Below are 13,244 nucleotides of genomic sequence, written 5' to 3'. Positions count from 1 at the left end.
TATATAGAATAATGAATACTAGGATTTGCATTTTGGTCTTTGCAGTTCAGTGTTTTGATAATGATGTAACTCTGTTCATTTTTTTTCTTTAGGTTGGAGATCTAATCCCTAAGGAGATTCCTATGAAAATGAATGTAAAGGGATGTCCCCTCTACTTCCAAATGGCAGGGCCAAGACCTAATCGTCAGACAGAAGGTCCTGCGTTAAGGTATTTAACGTCCAAGCCAAATTAGTAACTTGTAGCAGGACTGCGAGTAAGGCACAAAGCTATGAGTAAGCACTGACGCCAGTGCGAAACGTAAGCTCGTTTTTGTCTGCTGTGATCTTTTGAATGTTGATGTGTATTCTTCAATAAACAAGGCTATTATTTGAGTGCGGCTGTCCAGAATCCATTCATGTTCATTGCGATCAGCATTAAGCCAGCACCTGTGACCTCCAAACCGAGACTGATCCACTTCTGGCCCATTAAGAGTTCCTGGAGCGGTGTTCATTTTTTCCTAAAGCAAAAAGCTACAGCTTCCCAAAAATATGAGATGACAGTTGCCTGACCTTACTGTTTTTGGCTGGATTCAACAATAACCTTATGTATGTAGTTTCCTTGCCTGTCCGTTGCATGTCCACTCTTGGGCGGAACAATGGATGAGAAGGGTTACCAAACCTGGCATAATAGCTATTGCCCCCTCCAATAAGCAATAACTGCAGAGTTTGCCAGAGCTGCTTTTCTTCTACCCTTCCATAGTAACATGACACACGATGTGTGACATGTCTCATTCAGCTTCCCTCGTAGGTTTATAGGAGCCTTAAGTCTATTTACATGTGTGTGTTGTATTTGGGTGCACTGTCTGGAAGAAAAAAATATATTTCATAATGTTTAGGGCATCTTAGAGGCAGGGATGACTGTATATTTGCATGCGTGGTAAAACTGAAAGAGATACAAATCTATCTAAACTTTCTTCACTATATCCATGAATGCACATTTCATATTGTTGAATAGCATACCTTCTGTACTTACATTCATTTTTTCACTTGCGTGAGTATACTGTACATATACAAAAGGCAAAAATGTGTTATATTTTTCATGTAACATATTCTCTGCGTCCAACAATGTCTCCATATTTTTGTTCTTTTTATCAAAATTATGTGGGCCAAACAAAAGAAATCAAACTGTTTTTTCCATCAACACAAAGAGAATCATTGGACAAATCCCCTTTACTGGGCTATTGTTTTCTGAGAGCTGAGAGCACTGGCTATTAGAATACCCTTACAGTGCCTGCAGCTGATTGGCCAACAATTTTCAGCCCAGATTCTTTGACAAAAGTCAACCTGCTTTTGCTGGGCTGGCAGGGCACCCACTGTAAGAATTTTGGATGATTCTTCTGAACTGCCTGAAATTCCAATAGTGTATGGCCACGCATTTGTCTGGTAGGTATAGATTTAGAACATATCTGCCTGGAATGTATTACCACATATTTGGCTTGATTTACTATAGTGTGAAGTCATGTTATATAAACTTGTGTTTGCTTTAAACTTCCAATCAAATTACAGTGTACATGTCATTAAAAATCACACTTCACATGAACCAACAGAACACATCAGCATGAAAAAATATTACGTTATGTTGAATAGAAGAGTACTCGTTTCTTGCCATGAATTTAAAAACTTTGGCTGCTGAGCCTAGGCAAAAATCACACGGTCTCTGGCTATAAAATTTTAGCACACACTGATGGCATTGTTTTGTTTTTATTACACTTTACATCTATATTTAAAACCACTAGATAAACTGTAGTACTTCTTTTTTAATTGCCTTGCACTTAGTGGTAGATACTAGATACTAGAATACTACTAGACAGGATCTTAATGGTTTTATATATATATATATATATATATATATATATATATATATATATATATATATATATATATATATATATATATATATATATATATATATATATATATTTAAAATGTAATATAGGAGAAATAATCTGTTTATCTTTTTAAGGTTCGGTACACATGTGTCTGGTGGAGACACCATTTCTCGCTGCTTGCGTATTAACAATCCAAGTCCCTTTGGTGAGCATTCTGTTTGTGAATGAGCATTATATTTTGATGTGGATTAACAAACACTGCTACTGTCTACAGCTAATAATTGAATGTTATGATGTAGATCACCTTTTTCAAGATTTGGCATCCAATGTATCATGTCCTACTGCACAACATGTGGCAGCACAAAGAATTCTAGTTCTCCATCACTTAGCATAAAGGTTAGCAGAATATGGGCTAGACATGTGTGGTTTACTTCAAAGGGAAATAGACGGTTAACTTTGCAAGGGAAGTTGCACTTTGCAAGAGAATTTGCCCCAGAGTTTAGTGAATGAGGTGCAGCAATGTGGACATCCATTATTTATGTGCAAGCAAATATGGTGTTTTAATTTTCCTTGTACTGTGGGTATTCTTTGCAAAGTGAAACTTCACCACATGCACTAAACTCTGGGAAAAATTCCCTTGCAAAGGGCAACTTCTATATTAAAAAAAAAAGTGTGCTGTCCCTTCAAATCATGAATATACAAGTGATTAACAAATGCATGAATAAGTGCAAATGGCAAATATGAAATAATCATATATCCCTTTTAAATCACAAGTGTACTAATAATTGATAAATCCATTAAATAGTGCAAATAAACAAATGTGAAATGATCCAACTCAATTAATATGTGCAATAAAACATTCTAATAAAAAAAAATAAAATAAAAATAAGTTCATATGAGCTAAAAATCTATATTGAATCATTTGTGACAAAGTGCTCCATGCTTGTAAACTTCCACACAAAAGTGCTCCAGTGCTCAAAATGTGCTCCTTAAAAAGAAGGGGCCTCTTGCCAAACAGTAGTCATTTTGAGTTACAGAGATCAAAAAGCGTTTAATATCCCCACTCAAGTTGGTACTCTCACTGTCGGACCCTCGGATGGTTAAATTACCTCATTGATGGAGTATGCTGTCAGACCGAGTATCAGCCTTAACATCAGATGTAGCTCACCACGATTCAATCTATATAGCACAAACAAGGAGAAGCCTCCATAGTGCAGTATATTTAAACACAATTTTATTAAAAAGAAGTATTGTACTTGCAATTAGGCAGGTAAAAACAAGCAGTATGGCATAAAACCATCCGGCCGCAGTATCAGCCCATACGCCGCCATGTGTTGAAGTCACACTCAGACTCGGACTGATGCGTTTTCACAAAATTGGCATCCTCTGGGATGAAGACTGTGCACTTTGCAAAGTGCAGTTGCTCCAGCGCTTAGTAAATGAGCAGAAGCTCTGCTGACTTCCATCATTCAATCATGTCAAAGCAAAAATTTTCCTTGCATGTGAATGGGTGTTCTTTGCAAAGTGAACCTTTACATCATTTACTAAGCTCTGGAGCAACTGCATTTTGCAAAGAGCACAGTCTATTTACTTTTAGTAAATCAACCCCAGGGTGTGCATTTTCAGATACCAACATTCTATGTGGCTGTTATTGTTAATACATCCAGTTTTCAACTCAGTTATCCAGTCATCTGTCTAATCTTTCCATAGGCCATTGAACTTTGGAATTGATGATTTATTGATAATAAGTGTGTAGAAATCACTTCTGTCATTTCATGACTTTCAGACATCCGCCTAGATTGGGAGACATACAATCGAGAAGAAGATAGCTCCAAATTTGTAGACCTTGTGCTTTTGTATGGAGACCCTTTCCCTCTAAAGGACATAGATGGGAATGAAATTGTGGATTCCAGTCTGGATACCCCAGAAAGTGGCAGCTCATCTCAAGACTGGGATAAAATTCCAAGTACATCTGAGTCATCGTTATCAGTTTCTCTAAGAAGCCCCAGTGTAAGTATTGAAATAAAAAATCATTCTACCCAAAAATGTTGTTACAATTATCAATGTTTCTGGTCAACTAAACCATAGCATTTTATATATCTTGGGAATAAAAAAAATAAAACTCAACTATAGTTGTCTTTGTCACTATCTTCTATGCCTTCAAGAGTTGGTGACCTGCTGTGGGACTGGTGCTGTAGCCTCCTGGGATGTGTGAAATTATCCCAGGAGGCTGGGGGCAGGTAATGGAGGATGGGATGGGTGTTGCGGGCCAAGGTGACATCATCCTCATTTAGGGAAGTGGGAGAAGGTTTCACCAAAAAGATATTTACTCCCTGATAAACAAACTTCCATTTCTTAATAGCTTAGGGGGAGGAAGATTAACTTTTGATGTTCAGGTGAATGGCCACTTTAAAGCGGTTGTATACTCTCAGAAAAAAAAAAAATTGTTAAAAAAAAAAAAAAAACCCTGTAAGGCAAAGGCATAATGAGCTAGTATGCACCGCATACTAGCTCATTATGAAATACTTACCTTAGAACGAGGTCCCCGTAACGCAGGCCCGTCCACGCCGAGGGAGTTGACATTTTTCCCTTGACGTGTCTTCCAGGTTCGTGGCTCCACGCTGTGAGTGGCCAGAGCCAGGATGACGTCACTCCCACGCATGTGCGCGGGAGACTTCTTCCCGACAAGGTTCAGCAGCGTCTGCCGGCCCTTCAGCTGGGTATTCACAGCGCATGCGCCGCTGACGTCAGCGGCTGCATGCAAAGTGAATATCTCCTAAACCATACAGGTAAAATTTTAAAAAGTGGGTATACAACCACTTTATCTATAGAATATAAAATACATGAGAATTAACATAAGATTGAGACCTCCTTGTAATGTTTGTCGTGGGTGAGCAACATAATTTATGACCAGTGATGACATCATGAAATACCCTAAGAAACAGAAGATGCTGCTGTGTTATTCAAGCAGCTTACTGACGTTTTTGGATTCTGTGAGCTATTAATTTTGTTGTTATTATTATTATTAATAGTAAAACCAGTGATAATAACAATAATATTATTTAAAAAAAAAAACGATTTGCATCTGCACGGGCCACACCACCTAACCACAATGCAATTTTAGAAACACAGCAACCTATTCTGTGACAGAATAACACTTATGGGTTTAAACAGTCATACACATCAGGGACATGCACTCAGGGGAGGCAGGGGAGGCAGAGCCTCACCTGCCATGAACATAAAAAAAATACCAAAAAAAACAAAAAAAACATTGGAGCTTTGAGGTGACTAGGTAGGTAGCTGAAGTCCTACCCTACCACTGGTCCTACCCTACCACTGGTCAAAATTTGGGGCTTCTGTCGCCTATAGTTCCAGAAATACGGGCTTCTTGTGCAGCCTGTCAAAAGCTACATACAGAACGGACAGTTTAAATACAAGCTGGCACACTCTGTTTGCAGCAGACTGAAAGGATGAGCTCACAGTGCCTCTCACTTCTTGTTAGAAGCACTGAGCTTAATGGAAAGCTTGGAGCCTTGGACCAATGGTAAAGCACCATTGGAACAAGCTGTCCAATAAAAAATTCTGCAATGGAGGCTCTGCTTTCACTGTAGTGTCATAGAAGGGGGCATATAGCTAAAAGACAAATGCTCCCTTCCAGCCTAGCCCCCTTAACTAGAAGGAAAAACCATGGGTTTATTGGTATAAGATTTACCTATAATCCCATGTTTTTCTCAAACAGTTAAGAGGGAGAATGAGAACCTGCTGCCTGCTGAAAAGATACTATTTTAATCAAGCTAAATCATATTATTATGCTGTATGATATTACATAATAATTTATTATTTATCTATTTACCGTAAAATTACTGGTTTGAAGTTATAACTTCAAACTTCAGTAATTTGTCAGTTAAATCACCTGCTTAAGTACAGTTTTTGAAAGTATAGTAAATTACCTTACAAACAATATATAATAGTTTTTTTGTATATTACTTACTTATGGTATTTAACCACTTGCCACCCAGGCCAATTCTAACACTTCTCTCCTACATGTAAAAATCATTTTTTTTCCTAGAAAATTATTCAGAACCCCCACATTATATATATAATATATATATAACATGTCACGCTTTAAAATTGCGCACACTCGTGGAATGGCGCCAAACTTCGGTACTTGAAAATCTCCATAGGCGACGTTTAAAATTTTTTACAGGTTTCATGTTTTGTGTCACAGAGGAGGTCTAGTGCTAGAATTATTGCTCTCGCTCGAACGTTCACGGCGTATGTAAGCTGTGTGGCTTTAATACTAGCCAGTGCCTCACCAGCCACTGACCTCACCGCATGTCCCTGATACACATTCTAGAATTAAAAATAATCTGGGCCTGTAAAAGGCCATTCCAGCTCCTCTTTAGCATGTCCTGACGGAGTAGGTTCAAATTCAAACAAAATAAAAATCTCTACTCCCAGCGTTCATCGGGACCTTTTACTTTTTGTTCTTCATGCATCACTTGGAAAAGATCCAATAGTGGAGATGAACACAAACAAGGCATGAGGCTACTAACCCACAATTATCCTAAAGCAGGGAGAGCATGCCTTGTGTTTGGTAAAAGAAATTTGTTTTTCACGAAAAAAAGCAGTCCTTCCAACTTCAGAAAAAGACAAACAATATTACTAAGTATTACTTCTAATGACTATTAGAAATGTATGTTTTTGTTAAGATGTGGATTATAATGTAAATCTTCTTCTTTCAGCAAACAATTGGTATGGAACAGATCACGGAGGCTGAAGAATTGAGTGACAATTACAATGACCAAGAAAGAGAGTTCTCTCCGGAACATAAATTAATTTCTGTCATTCTGAGACCTCATGAAGGAGTGGCCTCTGATTATCCATATTGCATCACTCCAAGACAGACAGTAAGCCAAAAGTTTGCTTGTTTATATATACCAGAGAATCCTATGCTCTGAGTATATTGGCAGACACAACACCATGGGGGTCATTTCCTAAAGGAAAATCCACTTTACACTGCAAGTGCACTTGGAAGTAAAGTGGCTGTAGATCCGAGGGGGACATGCACGGAGAATAAATTGCACATGATTGAATGATAAAATCAGCAGAGCTTCCACTCATTTCAGATCTACCCATTAGATTTAGAGCGACTGCACTTCCAAGTGCACTTTCAGTGCACTTTCAAGTGCATTTGCAGTGCAAAGTGGATTTGCCTTTCGTAAATAACCCCCCCATGTTTTAAACTCATCGTGCAGGTGGTGGTCTACATTTGTGTGTCACAAAAAATACAATTTTTTTTTTCGTGTTCCCTCCATCCTCCAATATTAAAACATTTTTTCCCAAGCTTTACCTATCGCTGTCCCCAGCTTTTTCCTCTTTCCAGCACTGCTGGGCCTGTTCATGCAAACCGACAGTCATTTCATTCTGCCCCTTTCCTGTGTGCAATATTATTGCACAGAGCAGGTAAGTATAATATCTTTTTTTATTTTAAAGCAACAAAATTAGCATTTAGTATCACTTTAACTGAGAAAGTACAGTTAATTACCTCCTGCTATGCTGTTTTGAATGGTTGCACTAGAACAAGTTATAAGACAAATTTGCAGAATGGCTCTAATCTCCATTCACATGTACAGAATGTTGTGGCTCAAAGCCTGGTCAGCTGAGGCTGTCTGTAAAAGACACCTCACATGTTTGCTGTTTGAAGGAGGGTGTCTTTTTGGTGAGGCACCACCTCCACAGGAACGGCTACCCCTCCAAACACAGAGCACCTCATCATCACTCTACCAAGGCTTAAATCTATGTTCAGCCCTTCATTTTGGCAAAAGACCTGGCCCACAAAGCCCACCCTAAAGATCTCTTTCAATGTCCAATGGAGCAGCACTCTCACTCCTAAGAGTAGGGGATGTTTGTTACAGTTTGCTTCTCTCTGGGTCACAGACGTTCCAGACCTGTGGGTTCAATAGGTGGTTTCAAAGGTATACAAAATAGAGTTCCAAACTCTACGCTCTCAATGCTTTATTTTCTCAAATCAATCAAAACCTGTCCAAGGACAGTCACATTAGCACAATGCACTGAACCATCTCTTGTCCAAGGGAGTAGTTATGCCAGTAACCCCACAAGACAGGCTCCAAGGATTCTATTCAAACCTGTTCATGCTACCAATGCTCAGCGGGAGGAATCATCCTTTTCTGGACCTAAAATCCCTCAACAATTACCTAAAAATTCCAAAATGTTGCATGACGTCTACAAGGTTAGTTATTGTTAAGGGGAATACTTGGCATCCGTAGACATCCAGGATGCCTATTAGCATATTGTCAGATTTCTGTGGTAGTGAGCCCTTGTAGAACGCCAACACAGGGTTCCCCAGGGTGCGGAGTCTAAGCCCCAGCTTGCTTCTTTCCCTGATGGTGGGGATGGACTTACTGTATAACAAGCTACAACCAGGTAGTGGCCCCCAGGTACGCCCAGCTGATGATACAGAGACCACTCGTGTATGCAGAGTACAGATGGCAGGAGACAGAAGAGGATCCAGGAAATGAGCCCCGAGGTCAGGGTGAGGGGCAGACAAGTACAAGAAGAAAACAAGGCTGGGGTCAGTACACGGGAAGTCAGATACTAAATACACAAAACACTAGGCAAACAGGAGCTCAGAGAGAGAAGCAAATTAGAAGGTGGTCCTGGAAGTGATAGAAGAGAAGGAAATATAAACCCAAAATATAACAGGCGAAGCCCATAGGTGAGCACAGAAGCCAAAAAACACCAGTGAACTTCCGGTTCCGGCGCCGCATGGAGAGGAGCTAGGAGATCACAGCTCCCGCCGCACTCCTGTCATACCCGCTTCTAAGCCCGCCGGTGTCCGAGGTAACCCTTTCTCCTACCTCTCTCCTGCCAGGGGAACCACCATGGATCATTTTCTGTAGCGATCCGCTCCCCGAATGGCCCCTGCTCCCCGCTCGGACACAGGAGACACAGGGCACATGACACACGCTAAAGCCAATATGGTGCATGCCCCCTCTGCTGAGCTCTGTACAATGCAGGCACACACTGACACGCAGGCACCCACACAGATGGACCCTGCCTCTCCTTCAAGCATAGCACAGGCAGTAGTTCCCTCCTAACCCCCATGGTCACTGAAGCAGTAGACCAAGCGGTTCTTAAAGGGCTAGAACACCTGCACAAGAACATCCAGCATCAAGCCCAGAAAATCGATTACGTAGAGGAGCGAATCTCTTCCATAGAGGATGATACTGCTGCAATGTCTGCTGCTGTAGCCAGGCTGTCCACCGTGCAGAAGGTGCTCCAGGAAAAAGTGGATGACCTGGAAAATCGCTCCAGACGCAACAACCTCCGCATCATAGGACTCCTCGAATCATATTCCTTATCGCGCTGACCGCCATCTGCTCTGCCACCATCCTGGAACAACTGGGCCTACGCACTCCCTGCCTAGTGGAACGTGCCCATCGTATCGGTCAGCCGTCAGAAACCTCCAAGCCTCGACCAGTGATTGTTAGATATCTAAACTATGCGGACTAGCACGCCATACTTCAAAAATTTTGTTTGCACAATTTGTCTATTGAAGACCATCCCCTCTCCCCCCTCCTTTGAGCTTTTTCACATCTGCATACAGAGAGGAAGCACTCTTGGGTGGGGGAGATTTGGGAGCTTATTACATGGGGAAAAAAGTGAAGTCCCTGAAATGTTTTTGGAGGCTTGCCCTCCCCTTTATCCATGTTTTATGCATCTGGTTAACTGTTCTCTCGTTTTCCTGTTTATTGTTGGCATTCTACCAAAGCCTCACTGATACTGGATCTGACGGGGCGATGTCTGTGGTAGTATTACCCCCGATTGAGCTACCTCAAGTCTATCTACTGCGTCAGTCATGGCTCCTTCGGATGCTGGGGATCACCTAAAGGTAATTTCATGGTATGTCAAGGGTTTGCGCTCCCCTAACAAGCGCATGCAAATTTTGAGACACCTCAAGAATTAGCGGGCAGATGTTGCTCTCCTACAGGAGACCCATCTGGCCGCAAACAAACTTTCTCGCTTCTGTAAATTATGGCTAGGTAAGGCCTACGGTTCTCCAGCAGTAGAACATAAAGCAGGAGTTGCCATCTTAATCCACAAACCTCCACCACACAATTCGCTCCATAGAGACGGACTCGGTCAGTGGCAGACTTACTCTTCACCTAATGGTTGCCTTCCCTGACATCGCTATCTCTAATGTTTATGGCACTAACTCCCCGGGGCAGTCCTTTTTTCAAGAATTAAACTCCTGGGTTCTGCAGACTCCAGAACACTTTCATCTTAATGGGGGAGACTTTAACTCGGTTATGCACATGTCCGAGGACCGCACCCAGGGACCTGCTAAATGCTCCTCTTCTACTGACACTCCCACTATGCTAGTCCAATCGATCTCCTCCCTCCACCTCACAGATATCTGGCGGACCTCTCATCCTACAGATAGGGAATATACCTTCTTCTCCCCCTCCCCATGGCTCATTCTCTCGTATTGACTACTTTTTCTGGTCCCCAGGGGCACTCCCCTTAGTGATTTCGTCAACCATAGAAGACATGGTTATCTCTGACCACTCTCCCATCAGTGTCCAATTTTCTGGAATTACATCCCCTCGCAGCGCACGTACCTGGCGCTTCCCCTCCTTTCTGACTGGGACCAATGATTTTAAACACACCCTCTGCACTGCCTGGGCAGAATTCACCGAAACCAACGGGGCCTACCTTGCTACCCCTAACCTGTTTTAGGAAACTGGGAAAGCTTTTCTCAGAGGGCGCATTATTTCTTACACCACGCAATTCAAAAGGCAAACTCGCACACAGTATCTTAAAGCCAGTGATTCTCTACGATTGTCCCATTATGCTCTGTCTATAAACCGCACCCCTGCCAATACACTCTCCTGGCAAGCGGCTAAACGCGACTTTGACCATTGGTCTGCGCAGCAGGAGAGCACTAAGCAATCATACTCTACTCTTCATCTCCACAGATTTGGCAACAAGGCAGACAAGCTACTAGCAAAACTATGCTTGGACCGCCACCCTCTGACGCATATTAGAGCTCTACGCTCACCTAATGGTGCTATTGTTAATGCGCCCTCTGAGATCAGTGCCCTCATAACGAAATACTTTCCAACCCTTTACTCAGAGGACCCTATCGATATGGAAGCGGCAAACAAATTACCTGCGGGAATTAAACTACCTGCTCTATCCCCTGAACAACTGGAATCTCTAAACGCTCCCATCTCCCAAGATGATATCCGCTCTACTATTAAATCCATCTCTATAGGGAAAGCCCCTGGCCCGGACGGGTTCTCCGCGGAATTCTACAAGCTCACATCGGACTTCATCCCAGATACTTTGTGCCATGTCTACAAATCCATGTGGGCCAAAGGCCCATATCTACCCTCCGGATCTCAAGCAGACATCAAACTCATTGCTAAAAAGGGGAAATATCCCATTCTCCCTGGTTCCTACAGGCCCATCTCCCTTATCAACGTCGATGCGAAAATCCTCTCCAAGATCATTGCATCCCGCCTCACCCACAATATTCCAGTAATCCTCCATCAGGCCCAATCAGACTTCACCCCGGGACATTCTGCCACCCTTAATATCCGCAAAATCCTCCTAGTCCTTGAGTTTTCTAGGACTCACTCTGACCAGGACACAGCCATTATATAGCTAGAAGCCAAAAAGGCTTTCGATAACATTAGCTTCTCCTGGCTGTGCCCTGGTCATGAGAGCGTTTGACATGTCAGGCCCCATTTTACATTTTGTTCAAAAGATGTACGCCTCTCCAACTGCCCGCCTCGTTACCCCCGACTTTCCTCCTGACATCCCACTCATCAAAGGCACTCATAAAGGATGCCCTCTTTCCCCTCTTCTCATCAATATAGCTATTGAACCGCTCTCCAGAATCCCCCTCAGGAGTCAGCGGTAGGCAGTCAAGTTGTTCGCTCGGCGCTATTTGCCGATGACATTCTTCTCTTCTCTACCAACCCTTCCTCGGATATATCCTTCTTTCAGGAACTGTTTGCGACCTTCCGGGCCTGCTTAGGGCTATGGATCAATTTCAACAAGCGCGAAATATTATCACTCAACCCACAGCTGTCTCGAAACTGGATTGACTCTTCTCCGTTTATAGTGGCAAAGCAACATATCACCTACCTAGAGATTCGCATTGGTAGGGAATCCTCCTCTCTATATAGTCTAAACTACCCTCCAGTGATAGCTAAGATTGTACAGGAGTAGGAAGCATGGGCGACCCTGCCCCTCTCGCTGTTTGGGAGATGCCATCTCTTCAAAATGGTCTCATTTGCAAGATTACTGTACCCAATGCAGACTCTTCCTCTTCTGATAAAACATATAGATGTTCAAAGAATACATACTGCTCTGCTCACATTTCTCTGGCATGGCAGAAAGCCAAGAATTGCGCTTCAAAAACTACGTCTCCCGAAGAGTGAGGGTGGTGCAGGCCTGCCCAATATTAGATTTTATAATATCTCTTGCCTGTTGCGGCAGGGTATCAATTGGCTGTCCAAAAATTCACGCTACTCCAAGTACATGCTGGAGGCCGCCCTTGTGTCCCCGTTCAATCTCCAGGCTGTTTTACATTCTAAAAAGAAAAAACAATGCAGCGCTATGCATAAAAATCAACACAAATGTGACTATCAGCTGTGCAGCATGATAGTAATTAACTAAATATAAAAAATGCAGGAAGCCAAATACAATATTGTATTATTATAGTGAGTCCATGTTCATATTAACGACCAATAATGTGAACATTATGGTCATATAAATGTTCAACAAAGGTGAGCAGTATAAATGTAAGATGAGTGAGAGGTATCTCAAGGGTGCTACGTGGTTTCATAGAGGTGGTGTTCCAATACTCAGTATCCACAGCAAAGAATGAATGGAGCAAATACGCTTACCGGAACAGGTGGACACGTTTGCTGTACGGCTAGGTGTCATACAGGCTTAAGGATCGATCAATCCACATAGATGTTTGTTGTAGAGGCATATACGGCAGGTTCCACTGGTTCCTTTGTAGCAATGGTAAACGACCTAAAGACATCAGATGTTCCAGGTCTGGTTGTACGCACTTCTCCAACAGGTGTATATAGGAGGAATGCACTTTTCACAAAGCCATCATGGGGACATGGAAAAGGAAAAAAAGGCTCCACATAGTGCTTAAATCCAAAGAAGCAGGTTTATTTTAAACCAAATAGGGTAAAAATCCAGATAACAGCAGCCAAGATAAAAGTGATCACAATAAAAAGTAGCGTGGTACCAGGAACAAAAAATCAACCCGACATGTTTCGGACTAGAGGTCCTTCTACTGGGGCATATTGTCCTTTGTCTGGT

The 13,244-nt window shown here is 42.2% G+C and overlaps 1 protein-coding gene across 2 annotated transcripts in view; it reads left to right on the top strand.

Moving 5' to 3' along the window:
- Positions 1-13,244, top strand: part of DLEC1 (DLEC1 cilia and flagella associated protein) — a 160,064-nt gene that overhangs the window by 131,243 nt on the left and 15,577 nt on the right. For both annotated transcript variants that reach the window (XM_073630029.1, XM_073630028.1), the window contains exons 28-31: positions 93-208; positions 2,003-2,073; positions 3,655-3,878; positions 6,614-6,778. In XM_073630029.1, coding sequence (XP_073486130.1) covers positions 93-208; positions 2,003-2,073; positions 3,655-3,878; positions 6,614-6,778 — 576 coding nt within the window. The remainder of the gene's footprint in view (positions 1-92; positions 209-2,002; positions 2,074-3,654; positions 3,879-6,613; positions 6,779-13,244) is intronic.

The sequence above is a fragment of the Aquarana catesbeiana genome, linkage group LG05, assembly GCF_042186555.1.
Source record: "Aquarana catesbeiana isolate 2022-GZ linkage group LG05, ASM4218655v1, whole genome shotgun sequence".
Lineage (NCBI taxonomy): Eukaryota > Metazoa > Chordata > Amphibia > Anura > Ranidae > Aquarana > Aquarana catesbeiana.
The sequence above is the reverse complement of the archived record's forward strand: the minus strand, read 5'-3'. Positions and strand labels throughout refer to the sequence as shown.